Here is a 20,499-nt window from a genome sequence, read left to right on the forward strand (position 1 = left end):
TTAGATAATTTTTCTCTTTAGTAAATGTAGCAAATGTAGTTTTTTTCTTTAGCAAATTTAGATAGATATCAAGTTGTAGTCAAAAGAATCAACAACAAAACAATTTTGTTGTTGCAAAAAGAGACATAAGAGATCAAATGAGAGATCTTGATTAATATAAGAAAAATCCTAAGTTATAATTTTGAGAAATCAAGATCATGATATAGATAAAATTCATTCAAATTCATAATCATCAAAATCACTTTCATAATTCAAGAGATTCAAAATATAAATAGATTCGTCACTAAGGATCTCTACAACGAAAACACAATTAGATAGAGATTTTTTCAAAAAACATGCATTCTCATCTTTTTGTTTCAATTTAAGTGATTTGATTTCTTATAAGTATGCCTTTGTCTTTTATGACAAACAAAAATATGTATCATCGTTTAAAACCGAAAGACAAAGACAAGATTCATCACAAAAATCACCAAGACTTCAAATCATCATGCATAATTAAATTATTAAGCATGGTACTAAAACTTTTAACATTTTTATTATGTCTTACATCATTATGCATTATTAAATCATCAAACATGATTTCATTAAATATAAAGCATTTTCAATCAAATTCAAAATCATTTTGTTTATAATGTATTTTTCTTTTTAAATGAATATAACTTTTCATGCTTAGTGCTAGGAGTTAACATGCAATTTTCATGCTCAAATTTTTATTTTTATATATATAATTTTTCTAAACTAATTTAAAAGTAACTCATGAAATGCATCAAGTTATTCCAAAATAAGATAAACACATTTTGGGTGAGTTACATACCTCATTGTGAAAGGCCACCTCATCTTTGTTGGTTTGCTCCTTATCTTTGGATGTACTCAATTCAGTGCTTCCTTCTTCTTTGGTAATTTCTTTTTCAGTTTTATATATTTATCTTTGGAGTGCCCCAGCTACCTGCGTTCATAGCAAGTAGTAATGTCCTTTTTAAGTTTTTTTTATTCTTTGATTCTTATTTAATAGACTTTTTAAGCTTTATTGTTAAGAGTTTAAAGTCATCATCACTTGAGCTTTCGCTCGAGTGGTCTTCTTGAGTTTTAAGTGCCAAATCTTTCCTATTCTTTGGAAGGTTCTCAAGTTCATTATATTCATCATGTGCATTGTACATCATTTCATATATCATCAATGAACCAATAAGTTCTTCTAGTGAAAATATATTTATGGTTTTTTATTCTTGTATTGTCATTATTTTCGAATCCCAATTTTTAGAAAGAGATCGTAAAACTTTATTAACAATTTCAAAATTTGAAAAACATTTGTTAAGAACTTTTAAAGCATTGACGACATCCGTAAAACGGGTGTACATGCCTCCAATGATTTTGCTTGGTTTCATATGAAACAATACAAAATCATGCATCAAAAGATTTATCTTAGAATCTTTAACTCTACTAGTGCCTTCGTATGTGATTTCAAGAATGTGCCAAATATTATGCCAAGTTTCACAAATAGAAACCCGATGAAATTCATTTTTATCCAAAGCACAAAACAAAACATTCATAACTTTGATATTCATAGGTTTACGAGGCAACCTTTAAGTTCTAAACTTTTACACCCCTCTTCTCCTTTTCACAGATTTAGGATGCAACCTTTTACAAGCAATCACTCCTCCCTAAACAGAATTCTAAACTTTAGAACAAGAGGAGGGTATTTCTCAAGTGATTGCTGTAGTGTTTTCTCACTTTTAAATTCTTTGTGCTTGTGTATTCTGAGCAAGGATGAGAGAGGTATTTATAGGCCCTAAATGGATTCAAACATGGAGCCTAAAAGAGTCTCATCCCTGGTTTTTGAGGTACTAGCGATACCACTATCTATGTTGGGCAGTACCATCGCATGCAGCACTAACACTAGGCGGTGCCACCACCCAGTCTTGCGATACCACCACATGACACAGTCTCGAAGATTGTGTTTGGGCGGTATCACCGCTTGACATAGTCTCGAAGACTATGTCTAGGCAGTACCATTGCCTGGCATAGTCTCGGAGATTGTGCCATGAATAGTTCTACTTGTTCGGTCACTTGTTTGAGCCTTTCACTTGGCCCAACATAGCTCAAACTTGGGTCCATTTGGTCCCTAATTGAGTTGGCCCAATTCCAACTCAATTACACCTAAAACTTATTTCGATCTAGACAATTATTACAAAGCTAAATCAAATATTATTTGGCATGTCATTGGTCCATCGACACCTCGTCCGATTCTTCGGCGCATCATCCTCTCTTGGCATGTCATTGACTCCGGCGTAACTCCTACTGCATGTCTTACTTCCATCATAGTTAATCCTGCACACTTATCTCAACATATGGATTAGATAACAAATGACAATAGACTTCATCATCAAAATTCGAGATTCAACAATCTCCCCCTTTTTGATGATGACAATCAATTGATAACGGAGTTAACCTTAACTCCCCCTATCTATATGCCATACTTGAGATAAGTTATTCTTGAATTCAAAGCCTTTGAATTCAAGAGACCTAGTGATAAGTTAAGATCGTTTAACCTTATCAATACTCCCATCATGATTCCTATCATGATATATCTCTCTAAAAATGATGTCAAGGCTTGACATCAATTTTCAAGTTTTACATTTCAAATGTGAAAGATAGTAATCGAAGCAATTCATCATATGGTAAGATATCAACATGTAAAATTACGATATAAGCTTTTGATATCTTAACATAATACAAACATTTCAAGTGTTTAGCAATCATAGCATTTCATCACATGGCAAGATATCAATTTGTATAATTACGATGTAAGCTCTTGATATCTTAACATAATACAAACATTTCAAGTGTTTAACAATCATAGCATTTCATCACATGGCAAGATATCAATCTATATAATTGCGATATAAGCTCTTGATATCTTTTCAAAATTCAAATATAGCAATCATAGCATCAATTTACCAAATATTTCGATACAAGCATTTGATATCTTAACATAATTCAAATATGGCAATCATAGCAATTCTGTTATCAATTTACCAAGTATTTCTCCCCCTTTGTCATAATAAAAAGGAGAATGATTTAAGCAAGTTTTAAGCATAAGTGTGGTAATGATTAATGTCATAACTAGGTTCATGTCATTTTTTAACAATGAGTGATAGGATACCAATTATATAAATATCTCAAGGAAAACATGACATGAAGATAGCTTTCATTACTTCTTTCTTTTCATTTGTCATTATCTTTTTGCATGAAAGAGGAAACCCATTTGTGAGCTTACTTGAATGAAGTTAAAATCCTTAAGAGATTAAATCATGCTTCATTTTTACAAGGATCAAGATTTTTACATGTAAATTAAATCCTTGCAAGTATTAAAAAATCTTTCTTTAAAAAGAAATTCATAAGAAGGAATCATTTCATCAAATCCATTTCTCGAAAAAATATTTTTCACACGATAACTCGATGAGAGATGCATTTGTTAATTGATTTCATATGTCAAAAATCAATGATATGAAACAAACTCGATATGATATATGCTTATGAAAGCTACATTAAGTCTGGAAGAGAATAATATATCGTTAGGATCAAGAAAATCCAAAAATAAAATTTAATACATTCATGCATTCAGACAAGTTTTTGCTATAGATTTTTAAACACAATCATGAAGATAAAACATGCTTATTATCATGAAAATTTTTATATCCAAAATATATAATTTCCAACATGTTATTAAGGCATGTAATCATGTAAAATTCTCATCATAGCAATTAAGTGAATGACTTAAGAACGTTCGAAAATGATTTTAATAAGTTCATGCATTCGGACACATCAAATTCCCAATTCTCTTCTAATGAAATCAAATTATTCTTCACTTACAGGCTTTGTAAAAATATCAGCTAGCTGATGTTTAGTATCAATAAACTCTATAATTACATCATGATTAGTGATATAATCTCGTATAAAGTGATGTCTAATATCAATATGTTTTGTTCTGGAGTATTGAATGAGATTCTTTGTTAAACATATTACACTTGTGTTATCACATTTAATAGGAATATTTTTAAGATGAACTTTATAATCTTCTAAGGTGTTTTTCATTCACACAACTTGTGCATTGCATGCACTAGCTACAATATACTCAGCTTTGGTTGTTGATAGTGCAATCGAGTTTTATTTCTTAGATGACCAAGAGACAAGGATATGTCCCAAAAATTGACATGTTCCTGATGTGCTTTTTCTATCTAGTCTACACCTAGCAAAATCCGCATCAGCATAAGCAATTAACTCAAAATTCTCAGTTTTTGGATACCATATTCCTATATTTATGGTACCTTTAAGATATCTAAGTATTCTTTTTACTTTGAGATGAGATATCTTAGGGTTCGATTGAAACCTAGCACAAAGTCCTACACTAAACATGATATCTGGTCTAGTTGTAGTAAGGTAAAGTAAACTTCCTATCATACCCCTATAAGTTTTTTGATCGAAGATTTCTCCACTTTCATCAACTTCTAACTTAGTGAAGGTGCTCATAGGAGTGTTGATAGCTTTTGAGCTATCCATATTAAATATTTTAGCAAATATAAAGCATATTTAGTTTGACTAATAAAGATGTCATTGTTTAGTTGCTCAATTTGTAAGCCTAAGAAGAAGGTTAATTCTCCCATCAAACTTATTTCAAATTCGAGACTCATAGTTTTAGCAAAAGCTTCACATCCATTTGAAATAATTTAAAATTATTATTATTAGCATAGGCAAGGAGCTTCCTTATGGCTTCTAATCGAGCCACAGGAGCGAAGGTTTCTTCATAATCAATAACTTCTTCTTGGTTGAAACCTTTGGCCACTAATCTAGCCTTGTTTATAACCACGATACCATATTCATCTTGCTTGTTTCTAAAGACCCATTTAGTACCAATAACTAAATGGTCATTTGGCCTAGGAACAAGCTTCCAGACGTTCTTTCTCTCAAATTGATTTAACTCATCTTGCATGGCGATAATCCATGAATCATCTTTCATGGCTTCGTCAATATATTTTGGTTCAATTTGGGGGAGAAAAGCGGCGTTGGCACAAAACTTTTTAAGAGAAGAACGTGTTTGAACCCCCTTAGATGTGTCTCCTAGGATTATCTCCTTAGGATGAGCATATGCAAACTTCCAATCCTTGGGTAAGGATGTTTCGGAAGTGAATGCATCCAAGTTACTAGTTGGAGAAGGGTTTCATTTAAATTCAAAGAATCAAAATTAACATCATCATCCAAATCATTTTTCTTGATTTCGGAAATCTCATTGAAAACTACATGAATGGATTCTTCTATAATTAAAGTTCTTTTATTGAAGATATGAAAAGCTTTAAAAACCAAAGAATAACCAAGAAAATTTTCTTCATCGGATTTAGCATGAAATTTTCCTAAGGCATCTTTTTCATTCAAGATAAAACACTTACACCCAAAAACTTTAAAATATGAAACGTTGGGTTTTTTGTTATTTCACAACTCATAGGGAGTTTTGGTGAGTAAGAGTCTTACTAGAGCTCTATTCAAAATATAGCATGCAGTGTTTATGGTTTCGGCCCAAAAATATTTGGGTAGGCTATGTTCATTCAACATGATTCTCCTCATTTCTTATAAATTTCTATTTTTTCTTTCTACTACTCCCATTTTGTTGAGGATTTCTTGGAGTAGAGAAGTTGTGATTGTATCCATTAAATTCATAAAATTCTTAAAAATCACGGTTTTGAAATTCACCACCATGATCACTTCTAATTGATGAAATCATAGAACCATTTTCATTTTGAACAAGTTTACAAAACTTGGTGAAATATCTAAAGCATTCATTTTTGTGTTTCAAGAAATAAGTCCATGTATATCTATTATAGTTATCTACAATAACAAAGGCATATTTGCTATCTCCTAGGCTTGATGTAGAGATTGGTCTGAACAAGTCCATATGGATCAATTATAAGGGTCTAGAGGTGCTTATTTGATTCTTAGATTTGAAACTTTCCTTAATTTGTTTTCCTAATTAACAAGCATCGTACACATTATCTTTGATGAACTTGAAATGTGGAATTCCTCTTACAAGTTCTTTGGATGATATTTGAGTAATTAGTTTCATGCTAGCATGACCTAATCTCCTATGCCAAAGCCAAGCATCCTCATTCAAAACCAAGAAATATATTTTATTACAAAGATCATTCATGTCAATGGTGTATACGTTATTTTATTTTAATGCAATCATAGATGTATTTTTGTGTGGTTTTTCAATGATGCAAGCATTAGATTCAAATTTGATAATATATCCTTTATCATATAATTGACTAATGCTCAAAAGGTTATGTTTTAAACCATCAACTAACAAAACATATTCAATAAAGAAGTTGGATTTGTTACCTATGGTTCCTTTGCCAATGATTTTACCCTTTTTGTTATCTCCGAAGGTGCATAGCCTTCGTCTATGCTAGTGAGCTTAGAGAATTGAGATGGATCTCCAGTCATATGTCTTGAGCATCCATTATCAAGGTACCATCTTTTGCTCCTAGCTTATGATGGTGTATATTTCTACAAGAAATGATGATTTTTAGGTACCCATTCACTTTTGGGTGCCTCAAAGACTGATCTAAATCGTTTATCATGTTACATAAAATTTATCATGGTTCCTTTACGAACCCAAATTAATTTGTTCAGACTAACCTTCTTGAATGGACAATGATAAGTTCTATGTCCATGTTTGCAACAAAACTTGCATTTACCTTGATGCGAAACATGCAAGATAGGGCCTTTAATAAAGTTGGTTGGATTTTGGTGAGGACTTCTCACAAATCCGATTCCACTTCTTTTAGGAACGTGACCCTTATTTATAAGGATCATATTCAAATACTTGCTACCAACCTCGAATTTCTTCAAAGTGTCTTTAAGTAGCAAATTCTCCTTTTAGAGAGTTTCTAGATCATGGCATTTTACACATGGAGCTAAACTATCATGATATTCAATTTTTAATTTATCGAAATTACTAGTAAGACTATCATGCTCCTTTTTTAGTAATTTATATTTTCTACTAATTGTTTTGCATTCATCAAATAAGTCATGGAAGGTATTTAAAAATTCATCAAATGATAAATCTGAATCAATTAAGTTTGTTACCTCCCCTCCGATGGCCATTAGGGCGTAATAAGCAACTTGCTCGGTGTTGGACTCCTTTTCTTCGGACACGCTTGAGTCATCCCACGTTGCTTTGAGCGCCTTCTTCTTTGGTGTTCTCTTCTTGGCTTGGGGACAATCACTTTTGTAGTATCCCGGCTTCTTGCATAGCAAATAACTTGGTCCTTTTTTGGTTCAAATTTATTTTTTATATCATTTTTAAACTTATTTCTTTTAATGAATTTTTTAAATTTTCTTGTTAGAAGTGTCAAGTCATCATCAAAGTCCTCATCATTTGAGTTTTCTCTCAAGTGGTCTTCTAGAGTTCTAAGTGTCATATCCTTCCTGTTCTTTGGAAAGATGTCTTCTTGCTCTTCATGAGCTTTGCAAGTCATTTCATAGGTCGTTAATGACCCGATTAATTCTTCAACAAGGAAGTTGTTTAAATCTTTAGCCTCTTGAATAGTAATGACTTTAGGATCCCAACTCTTTGGAAGGGATCTTAGAATCTTATTTACGAGCTTAAAATCTGAAAAACTTTTGCCAAGTCCTTTTAGACCATTGATAATATTCGTGAAACGGGTGTACATATTGCCTATGGTCTTGCTCGGTTTCATTAAAAAAAATTCAAAAGAATGTATTAAAAGATTGATTTTTGACTCTTTTACTCTACTTGTGCTTTCATGAGTCACTTCGAGTGTATACTAAATATCTAATGTGGTTTCACAAATCGAAACACGATTGAACTTGTTTTTATTAAGCGCATAAAATAAGGCATTCATAGCCTTTGCATTAAAAGCGAAAGTCTTCTTCTCCGATTCATTCCAATTAATCATTGGAAGAGAAGACTTTGAAAATCCATTTTCAACAAGATTCCAAAGTTCAAAATCCATGGAAATAAGGAAGATCCTCATTCGAGTCTTCCAATAGGTGTAGTCCGTCCCATTGAACATGGGTGGATGTGTAATAGAGTGGCCCTCTTGGTTTTTGGCGTATGTCATCTCTCTTGGGTTTTAATCTGATTGAGAGTTAACCCCGCTCTGATACCAATTGTTATGATCAAGAGCACTAAGAGGGAGGGGGTGAATTAGTGCAGCGGAAAACTTTCGACGATTTAAAATGACGTTTGTACGATAAAAAAATGTCTTCGATGAAAGATCATTTCGAAAAGTACTTCAACTTAAGATTAAGCAAAAGTAGAGTTGAAGTAAAGCAATAGAGGCAATTTGTAGTTTAAGATAGAGAGCAGAATGTAAATACAAACCGAGATTTAGAGTGGTTCGGTCAATCTTGACCTACATCCACTTTTGGCTTCCTCCTCCGATGAGGTCACCGACGTCCACAAAAGGCCTTCCTTCAATAGGCGAAGGTCAACCACCCTTTTACAGCTTTACTCCTTTTGACGGGCTTAGGAAACAACCCTTATTGATTTTCACTTCTCTCTTGAATGATTAAAACTTAGAAGAAAAGAGGGAGAAGAACTTTTGGCTTTTACAACACGTTTGAGCTCTAAAATTCTCAAAATAAGATCAAGATTTCGGTTTACTTTTATGCAGGAAAGGGTGGGCTTTATATAGGCCCCAACTGGTTTGAATTTAGAGCTCATAAATGTCATCTCCTGGATTTCCGGGGTCCTAGTGGTACTATTGCCATAATTGGGCGGTACTACCACTTGGCATTGCTCGGAGACCAAGCTCAAGCAGTACCACCACCTGACAAGGGCGGTACCACCACCCAACCTCGCTCGGAGACCGAGCTCAAGCGGTACCACCACTTGACAGGGGCAGTACCATCGCTCAGTATTCTTGGGAGACTAAGCTCCTGGGCGGTGGCACCGTCGGCCAGGAATTCTTGGTCCGAATGGGCTGATCCATTCGGTCCAATTTGGGTCTATCAAGGGCCCAATTGCCCCCAGATTAAGTTAATGGGATCACCTTCTATTTCTAACTTAATCATCATGCTAACTATGATATTTAAGACATTAATATTACAACTTGCTCCGGTGCGTCAATTGCTTCTTCCAACGAGCTTTCGGCGAACATCCGACGAACCCTCGGCGATGCTCCGGCTGACTTCCGGCAAACTCCTGGACTTGCGACAATCCACTTGGCAAGTTCCGATGAGCTTATTTGGCAAGCTCCTGGACTTCTCGGATTTGTTCCTACAGAACCTCCAACAACCATCCGAACTTCCGTCGAACTCTCAAACCCCTAACGTTATCATGGTCTTGACTCCGGCACAACTCCTGCTCTATGTCTTACTTCCATCATAGTTAATCCTGCACACTTCCATCATAACAAATGACAATTGACTTCATCATCAAAATCCGAGATTCAACATCTATGTGCGAAATGGCCTTCGATATTTGGCATATTCTCGAAATCACACACGAATGCACAAATAGAGTTAAAGATTCTAAGATTAATCATTTAATGCACGATTTTGAACAGTTTCATATGAAACCAAGCGAAACCATTGGAAACATGTACACCCATTTTACGAATGTCATCAATGTTTTAAAAGCTCTTGGTAAAAGCTTTTCGAATTTTGAACTCGTTAACAAGACTTTACGATCGCTTTCTAAAACTTAGGATTCAAAAGTAACCACTATACAAGAATCAAAAAATTTGAATACCTTTTTTTATCGAAGAACTAATAGGGTCTTTGATGACCTATAAAATGATGTGCAATGCATGCAAAGAACTTGAGAACCACCTTCCAAAGAACAGGAAGGATTTAGAACTTAGAACAATCGAAGACCATTCGAGCATAAGCTCAAGTGATGGTGAACTTAAACTACAAATGAAATTTAAAAAGTTCATTAAACAAAAATTAAAGAACAAAAAGAATGGAACTACTTGCTTTGAACGCAAGAAGAAGAACACAAATTAGGATGAATCGAGCTCCTCCGAAGACAAGGAGAAAATCAACAAAGGTGAGGTAGCAAACTATGCCTTAACGACTTTTAACGATGAGGTACTCGAAACCCCCTTAATTTATTTGAAATTACATGATGCTTTTCATGATACTTTTTTTTTTTGTTTAGAAAATTTATTTCTTGATAATTGTATATTTAATAATAAAACTACAAAAATTAGGAATCATGCTTATCATTCTAGTAATTTTAAAAATAATCATAAAAATTACATGTTTATGATAAACAAAATAATTTTGATTAAAAATGCCTTATGAAATCATGTTTGATGATATCATGCCTAATAAATTTATTTTTCAAAATTATGCATGAAGATTTTTGTGATTTATGAATTATCGATCTTTGCCATAATTAAAGTTCTTTTTCGGTTTTAAATTTTAATGCATGTATTTACTTGGAAAAAATGAAATAAATTACATGAATTAAAATAACTAAAAAGAGGAAAGATTTCTTTATCGAGTTATCAAAAAAAGGAGAGATTAACGAATCTATCTATACTTTTTTATGAATCTCTTGAAAATGATTTTGATTTGACGATTTGAATTTGAACAAGACTTATCTTGATTTTTCAAAATTTATGACTTAAGGAAAAATATGATCTCCTATATTTCTTTTTGATATTTATAAAAAATTAAGGAGATTTGTTGAAATAAATTATGTCTTTTGTAATTCAAGTGGTCTTAAATTTGATGACATGATTTCTTTGACACGAATGCCTTGAAATGATTGAAATAATTTCCACTATTATATTCTTCCCTTCTTCTTTCTTGTTTACAATGATAAAATGGGGAGAAGTTTTGATCATGCATGGTAGGATATAATTTGACAAAATTAATACCATCATGATTTGAAATGCTATGATTTGTTACCAAAATAATGTATCATGAATGCTTTAAATGATGAATGCTTGGTATCATGATCAAAATATTGATAAATGCTTAAAAATTTTAATATTTTAGTATCATGTGTGATATGCTCATAATGATGATTTATTTATTTTTTGGTATTGTGCATGAAATATAAAGTGTATGGTTTTGAAATTGTGCAAGTTTTAATGATGCACAAATAAGATTGATACTTACCTTTGTCATGATTTAGAAATTAATGTAAAGGGTCTTCCCTTCTTTTTGATAATGACAAAGGGGGAGCAAATTATGTTGGAAAGTAAATTAGTTAGAATATAGTTTTGTATATATAGTAAGAATAGATTTGAAGGAGTCATTGTAATGGACTTTCAAGGCTGAACAAGAAGCTTAATCTAATGCGTATATTGCTACTATCAACCAAGTCATAGCTATCTTTCCTTTTTGTTGGGTTGTAACTTTACTTGATTGTATACCATCACGCGTTTATATGTAATATAGTATGCAATGTTCATAGTATTATCAGTTCCCCAGTGCAATTAAACTAGGAGTCTTAATCTGAAAACGATTATGATAAGTCCTATCCTATTAAGGACAGGACTTGTGTACACCCCAAGTCTGATATGTATAATAGCAGCAAGGGATTCTAATCAGGTTTGTTTTATTAAAATATTTCGAGTTCTTTTTTTTATGTTTGACTTTCTCTGTCTTTTTTTTATTTTAATTTTGTGATATACATGATATTTTTTATTAGTGATGTTAAGTAGAAGCATAGGCATTGCCATATGATCTTTGTTGCCGGTCTCGATTTAAGAAGATCATTATTTGATATGCAGCATAAAGATAAAAACATGTTTCCAAGTCAATATTTATAAGAGATTTTGAAGGAGGTTCTTATATAGTCAAAGCCATGAAAGAAATTTTGAAGAGGAAGAAGTTCTATATACTTTCGAAATTAAAAATAATCATACAGATCCATAATTAAAAAATATATCAGAATATCAAAATTAACATGATTCGATATATCTATAGAAAAATCAAATAATTTACAATATAAATTTAATTGCAAGGCCCGTAAGTTATCCTCCCTCAAGCGCAATCCCCTTATACCCTCTCATATGAACAATGAAAAATTCTATACATTTTCTCTTATCCTTTCTAGAAATCATAGAGAGCACTATCTCTACACATCGTAAAGAATAATCTAGAAGTACTCCAAGGATTTCTCACATCTTGTTATCCCCCACCAAATCCTAGAGATATATGATATATGTATAAAAGAACTAAACATTAATTTTTAGGGCTTTTTTCCTTCATTAGAACTTTTTCTTATAATAAGATTCCTTATCCTCCCAGGATAGTAACGTTGGGAATCCTAAAATATTGGTGAATCCCAATCATCTCTCTCTTGGTGAGTATGATATTAAGTCGATATGATGTTATTGTTTGCATGCTACTTTTTGTGCTTTAGGGAATCAGTCTATTTTCTTCTTGCCCGACCTTGCTGCCAAATCAAGGGAGCTCCAACCTTTTGTAAAAGTTGAAAAATGAGATTTTTTTTTGTTTTTATTCAAGGAACGGGTGATCAATCAATCTGAATTAGTCCACTTGAAAGTTTTTCAATGCCATCTCGATATTGCGGATCAGAAAAAGAGAAATTCAATCTGATTGTTTTCACCCTATCCAAGTCTACTATCATACTTCATGATAAGGTATATTTTGGGTCCGGGCCGCGTCACAATCAACGCCACGTCACGCTACTGCCAGGTCAGCAAGAGTAGCACTCCCACGCGCTGAGCTAGAATCCATACCAAGGCATTCCTCGATATGTCCCGTCCCAAAAAGCTCGAGACGGTGTCGTATGGCGTCATTCCGCGCGTCCCGGGACGATGGCTATATAAAGGTACAATCTCGCCCCTCGAGGATCGGTCGCCATGCCAAACCCGTGTACGGCCGACCCTTGTACAGTAGTATAAAAATCTCTAGCCGGCATCTGACCAAGAGAGAGGCAAAAACAAATAAAACCAACTATGCACTGACTTACTCGTTGAGGGGCCAAAGTCGGTAGCCATCCGACGAGGGCCTTTTGTGTAGGAGAGCGGCCACCTCGAGCCATGACCATCTCGACCGAGAGTCGCCAACTAGCATCCCGACCGAGAGACGCTAGTTAACATTCCGGCGCTAGCACCCCGTCCTGAGGGCGTGACCAACCTCAGCAACTAGCTCAATCGATTGAAGACTCCCGACATTGACCTGTGGACTAAGCCATGCTGACTCATCAGCCACGGTGCATCAGTTCACTAACATTTTTGGCGCTAGAATGAGAGCCATATCGTAGGAGCACCCCGCAGGATTTCCCCCCGAGGGAGAACCATCGACCAGCCACCACCTTCCGGACTCGGGGATCAACCCCTCCGCGTCCTCAAAGATGGGGGGATCCCGACCTCGATGTCGGATCACTACTAGCGCCTGTTTAATGATCTGGGGCTCTCTCCCCCTAGATATATCACAGGACCCTCGGTCATTTCGCCCGAAGCGTTCCTCGGCTTAGCCAAGCAAGTACAAGCCTTGGTGGGAATGATGTAGAAAATCATCTGCTCATGCCACAGATTGTGCAACTAGCGGCTCCCGCGTCTGACTTGACACAACAAAGGCCAAGCAAGGAGCAACTCAGGATGAGAGAAACCCAAGAGGCCTACCTGAGTAGGGCACACCCACACCTTGCTGGATCGCTCCGCCCTACTTCGAGCCTGATACCATATCATCGGACTCAGCAGATGTCTCATTCAAGATCCAGCTTTCCATGGTCAACCGATGCTTGGATGAGTTGCAGCACGAATTCCAAAAGTCACAGGGCGAGATGGGTGAAGGCAGCTCGGGTGAATCCCACTTTACTCAGGAAATACAGGACAATCCTGTACCGCTCAACTTCAAGCTACCGGCATTGGAAACGTACGACGGCGGCTCTGACCCCGCAGAGCATGTTGCCGCGTTTCGAGCTCAGATGGACCTTTACAGCACCTCTGATGCCCTGATGTGTCGGGCATTCTCGACCACCTTCAAAGGATTGACATGAGCATGGTTTAGCCGGCTGCGCTCATTCTCAATCTCATCCTTTGATTAGCTCACAAGGGAGTTCGAGCAAAACTTCCTGGCCAGTGTGCGACCCAAGCCTTTAATCGCCACCCTGCTCACGTTATCCCAACGTGAGGATGAATCGCTCTCCCAGTTCGTGGCACGCTTTGCCATTGAAATCCGGGGATTCCCGGACACTCACCCTTCTTTGATCATGCAGGAATTCCTAATGGGCTTGAGGCCCTCGAGGTTCTTTTGCTATCATATCCCTCAAACCCGGCATGCCTCCCGAACCGCCAATGATCCATCGGCATGCCTTGGAGGGGGGGGGAAAGTGATAGAGTGTATTTTGGCCCTATGTGAATCACCGACAAACGCTGCAGCCCATGCGACACCGTACGCTTCTAGAACCATGGGGTGCACACCACGGCAAGCTCAAACGGTGCGATTGTGCATCCTGACCGCCCCGAGAGTTGGGGGCGGTGTCGTCTGCTATTAGGGCAGTGCCGTCTAACATCGCTTAAGCACTCTCGAAGATGTCATATCGTCAAGGAGGTTGTTCCGCCTCCAGAGTCAACGACCATGCTAAACCAGGGCCCGAACAATTCCCGCACGCAGGTATAAATACCCGGCGAGAGCAAAAAGGGAGGGCATTGAGGATGAATCTAACTTGCTCGTCGGAGGGGCCAAAGTCGGGACTTACCTGACGAGAGCTATTTTGCAGGGAGTTGATCGCCGCCAAGCCACGAATACCTTCATCCTGAAGACGACGCCCGGTATGCAGAGGAGGGTGACCTAACGAGTCTGACCCGACCAGTATCAGCCCGCATCTCCCATCTCCAGGAGGCTTTTACATCACAAGGAAGATCCCCAACCATCTGAGGGGGTGAGAGGATGCATCTTCCCAGAAACAACGCTTGTATCGGTCGACTCTTGAGTGCCGGCCCGTAGCGAAGCTACGATCGACCTTGCCACCTCTACCGGTCCTCGAGACGTTTGAAGGGTGCAACCACTTCATCAACTCAATAGTTCCACCAAAGGTTCCCGACGTCGACAAGTGAGCCTAACCGTGCTGAATCATCAATCACGGCACATCTGTTTACTAACAGTGTTAATTAATTTCAACCTGATTCTAACTAATTCCCTCAATTCCAAATTATGACATAATAAAATTATAATCAAAATATTTATTCATTAGATTAAGTAGTTAAATATTACTCAATTCATAAGCATTAAAATTATAATCAAAAGATTTATTTAAAATATTTATTCATTAGCATTGAATGGATTTACAAGCTCAAACTTCAAGAAAGATGTTTATCTAATAATTTTATTTAATATTTTTTGATCCTTCAACGCTGGATGTATTATTCCACGACATTTCAGTTCTATCAACTAATACAAAATAAATTCTAGCAATCCTAGTGCTCATAGTAATCGTAAAAAAAAAAATTATTTTAAAAAATATGTTGAATGAAATGCACAAGAGTATAACCCTGAAATCAACTGAAATTAGAATATATGTTAATGATTGGATATAGAGCCCAACAGATCATTTAATAATGAAAATTTGTTTGACACATCAATCATAGAAGCAATCGAAATGTCTATTAGGAATTGACTTAAGGTATTGCTTAATTTATGTCATTATGTATGTAAAACTAAGTAAGCAATGACAAAAAAAAAATCATACAATATTAAAAAAATAATTAAAATATTCATAATATTTAAAAATATATGACAAAAGCTAGTTTTGGAATGGAATCGGGAATCGATTGAGTTTCTGTTTCATATTTCATAGAACCAAAATTACGGATTTTGGAACAGGAACTACTAAGTCCAAAATCTAGGTTAAGCCTATCTAATAGGATCTTTCACTTATTTCTCTCTCTATTAGTTTCTTGGTTCTCTTATTTTCCTTTTAAAAACCAAGGTTCAAACCTATAAGATCCAACCCGTTGTTCTGATACAAAGCTAAAAATTTTACAGATAGATGGTGGACATCAATAATTATAGAGATAATTGAATTTTATAGAGAAGAAAGAATAAATAAACTAAAAATTCTAATTATAGAGATAATTGAATTTTATAGAGAAGAAAGAATAAATAAACTAAAAACTCTGTATCCAAAGGATTTCATTACTTATATATTTATCGAGGGTATATGACAAAGACAAATCTTAATTAAGATTTTTACACCAAAATTGTACTTAATTATAAAATTTACGTTAATATTCAAACACGGGAGTGGAAAGGATAGTTTGCGCTAAAATGGGGAAGAAAAATGAGAATATCCTGTTCCAACATCAAATTGGAAATAATGGTTGGCGTTCTTATTCTCATTCCCTATTCCGTATTTGCTTAAACTCATTGCGAAATAGACTTTGTAATTGTAATACGGAATAGTGAACTCTAAGAATCATATAAATGGAACATTGGCAGTATTCTTAGAGAAATGAAACATTCATGTTTTATTGCTTTTCGAGAGATGAACAAGAAGATGCTCCAAACAAGGAGGAAGAGAGAGAACTAACTACATGTAACACTTGTTTGGCACCAATATGGGACTAGTCCAACAAGTCAACGTTATTCAACATATGTAAATACTACAAGTCAAACACATATATATGGTATCTTAGTTCGCAAACTTGGACTTTATGGCGGTGACAACCTTCTGATCCACCTGAAAAGCTTTGGCCAGCACATCGTCGGGAATCGCCGGCGTCGATCCGAACAGGGTAGTGGAGGCGATCACCACCCCCGGGAGCTGGCTGTCGAAGGTGGTGATGGCGAGCGCCTTCTTCGTTCCGACGTTGTATTGGAAGTGAATGAGGCCCTTGGGCACCACGAACATCTCGCCGGGATTCAAGACCTTGGAGAAGAACTGGTTGTTGGTGCTGACGAACCCCACCAGCAGTCGACCCTCGAGGAGGATGATGAGCTCGGTGGCTCTCGGGTGGCTGTGGGGCGGGTTGACGCCGCCGGGGGCGACATCGACACGGTTCATGGAGACGCCGAGGGTGTTGAGTCCCGCGAAGCTGAGGACGTTCGCAGGGGTCACGCTGGAACCGAAGATGTTGCTGGTGTTGCCCTCGTTGGACAGCCCGGCGAAGAAGAAGTCGTCGGACGTGACGTTGGAGGAAGGCTTGCACGGGAACCCATTGACGACCACGCCAGTAGCTCCGAAGTCGGCGACGCAGAAGTCCTGCAGAGGGTGAGGGTCGGCGCGGGTCGATGCAAGGAGGAGGGTGAAGGAGAGGAAGAGGACAAAGGACTGTGCAGCACACCGCAACTCCATTCTCAGATGGTGGTTTATGTTGATGGTGATGAGAGGAGGGTGATGCATGTATGGTTTGTATATATAGTAAGAATAGATTTGAAGGAGTCATTGTAACTTTTAGCTTGCTTGTCGCAACCAACCTCTTCTGAAATCGACAGAATAATCAGTCATATTGATAAGGTTAATGGAATAGTCATATGATTGATTCATTGCAAAGAATAAGGAATGGGTCTCAATAATGGACTTTCAAGGCTGAACATGAAGCTTAATCTAATGCGTATATTGCTACTATCAACCAAGTCATAGCTATCTTTCCTTGTTGTTGGGGTGTAACTTTACTATATTATTTCCTCTGTTGATTGTATACCATCACGCGTTTATATGTAATATAGTATACAATGTTCATAGTATTATCAGTTCCCCAGTGCAATTAAACTAGGAGTCTTAATCTGAAAACGATTATGATAAGTCCTATCCTATTAAGGACAGGACTTGTGTACACCCCAAGTCTGATATGTATAATAGCAGCAAGGGATTCTGATCAGGTTTGTTTTATTAAAATATTTCGAGTTCTTTTTTTTATGTTTGACTTTCTCTGTCTTTTTTTTATTTTAATTTTGTGATATACATGATATTTTTTATTAGTGATGTTAAGTAGAAGCATAGGCATCGCCATATGATCTTTGTTGCCTGTCTCCATTTAAGAAGATCATTATTTGATATGCAGCATAAAGATGAAAACTTGTTTCGAAATCAATATTTATAAGAGATTTTGAAGGAGGTTCTTATATAGTCAAAGCCATGAAAGAAATGTTGGAGAGGAAGAAGTTCTATACACTTTCAAAATTAAAAATAATTATACAGATCCATAATTAAAAAATATATCAGAATATCAATGTAAGATTAACACTATTCAATATATCTATAGAAAAATAAAATCTAATGAGACCAATAAGTATGCATGGTGATTTAAAGTAATGATGATTTTTGGGTAATTTATAGTTTATTGAGCTTGATGATTTATATGATTTTTGTATTGCTTTTCGATTATAAATAATGAAGTATGACCTTTGTATGAAAGCCTTGAACATGAAATCAATCACAAAATTTAGAACTAAAAGAACTTGAGCTATCTTTAATCTTCTTGAAATCTATCTACGTTGCTTTCATTGAATTTTTTGAAAAGTGATTTTGATGATATTTTGGATTCTTTTTCGTATGATTTATTTTAATAATGAGATTATCTATCCAATCGAGTCATTTATCGATGTCGTGACTTGAGATGTATTTTATATAAAATATTTTTTCTTGATTCACGTATGATTTACTTGTCTAAGAGAAGATTTATCTAAATGAATCTAGATTCTTGACATTAATAATTTGAGATTTATTTGAATCAGGATATCTTATTTGATCTCCTATGATTTTAGTCGTTATTTACTAAAAAAGAGATTTGTCAAGATAAATCATTCACGAATTAATTTTTCATATTAACATCCTTCATGTCATGATTTTTATATGACTTCTTTGTAATTATGATTTGTATATCTCATAATATAATTGAATCATTAATGAAAAAAAAGGAGAGATTAATGAATCTATCTATGTCTTTTTTATGAATCTCTTGAAAATGATTTTAATTTGATGATTTGAATTTGAATGAGCTTTATCTTGATTTTTTGAGATTTATAACTTGAGATTTCTTATGCATGAATCAAGATATTATATCATTTAATCTCCTATGTTTCTTTTTTCTATTTATAAAAGAAGAGATTTGTTAAAATAAATCATGTCTTGTGGTTCATGATTTGATATTAATATCTTTCATGTCATGATTTATTATTGATATTCCTTTGTATTCATAAATTGTATATCTCATCACCAAATTAATTTTTTTTTATGATGACTTGAACATTTACACCATTATGTTCTTCCCTTCTTCTTTCTTGTTTACAAAGACAAAAGGGGGAAAGAAAATAGCTAGCATACCAAGAGAACTAAATTTGTTATCTTGAATGATAAACTTAGACATGTTAGATCTCTCAAATGTATAAATTCTTCTTATACATTTTTTGGATTATGATCTTGATTTCTCGATTTTTAGACTTGAATCGTCTTTTTGAATCAAGATCGTTTCACTATCATTCCTTCTATATACAAAAGAAGAGATGTCAAAAATCATGACTTGATCTTTTATTTTTTATGATTGAAATAATGATTGGAATATTGATGTAAATTTGTTATTTATTTTTGTCATGTTTTGAAAATTATTGTAAAGGAAAAAAGAATTACAAAATTGTATTCTTTCCTTCTTTTTGACAATGACAAAGGGGGCAATAAAATATACTAGCTTACATGATGATATATGCAAGAAGAAGCTAAAACTTATTAGTTTGCATATCGTAAAGAGAGCAAAACTTGCTAGCTTGCTCATATCAAAAGAGAAGTAAGAAGTGCTATCTTGCAAATCTCAAGAGTAGCAATGTTGCTAAGCTACACATTTCAAAAAGATACAAAAATATACTATCTTGTACATTTCAAAAATTACTAGCTCAAGATACAAAATTTGGAAACTTTCTTATTGCAAAAAGAAGAGTAACTCACTAGCTTGAATGTTCTAAAGTGATAAAAATTTTGCTAAATAGCTAAGCATTCATGTCTCTAAAACTTGATAGTTGTACTTCTCCTTTTTGTTGACGACAAAGGGAAAGAAGATATGATGATATGAGAATCATACATGGTAGGATGTAATATACTTTGATATTTTTAATGCCATGATGATTTGAAATATTTATTATGTTGTATGCAATATTATGATTGGTTCTTTCAATATTCATGAAGCATGCAATGATCAAATATTCATGATTAAATTTGCTATGACTTGAATTCAAGGTTATATCAATATGGCATATTCATAGGGAGAATTTAGTTTAAACTCTGTCATCAATTGGTTATCATCATAAAAAAGGGGGAGATTGTTGAATCTCAGATTTTGATGATGAAATTAATTGATGTGTTTGTTATCTAGTGTGCGTTTAAGTGACGCAGGAAGCTTCGATCAGGGAGAGATAATTAAATGCAGGAAGAATCATGTTGGGTCGGAATGGAACATGTCAAAAGATTAAATGTCGAGTCGGAGGATCGGTCGACATATTGACAGAAGGCTTTGGGCCAAGAAGAGTAAAAATTACGCTAAGGAAATTAAAGTTGCA

The 20,499-nt window shown here is 35.0% G+C and overlaps 1 protein-coding gene across 1 annotated transcript; it reads right to left on the reverse strand.

The window, feature by feature from the left end:
* Positions 1-16,454: 16,454 nt before the first annotated feature.
* On the reverse strand, positions 16,455-17,353 carry LOC135672486 (germin-like protein 3-8). The gene has a single exon (XM_065180963.1). It carries the CDS (start codon positions 17,351-17,353, stop codon positions 16,643-16,645), a length of 711 nt encoding a protein of 236 aa, XP_065037035.1. The 3' UTR covers positions 16,455-16,642.
* Positions 17,354-20,499: the final 3,146 nt, after the last annotated feature.

Source organism: Musa acuminata, chromosome BXJ1-4 (assembly GCF_036884655.1).
Source record: "Musa acuminata AAA Group cultivar baxijiao chromosome BXJ1-4, Cavendish_Baxijiao_AAA, whole genome shotgun sequence".
Lineage (NCBI taxonomy): Eukaryota > Viridiplantae > Streptophyta > Magnoliopsida > Zingiberales > Musaceae > Musa > Musa acuminata.

Coding starts and splice junctions, on each gene's coding strand:
- LOC135672486 (XM_065180963.1), bottom strand. CDS start 17,353: ATGCATCACCCTCCTCTCATCACCATCAACATAAACCACCATCTGAGA.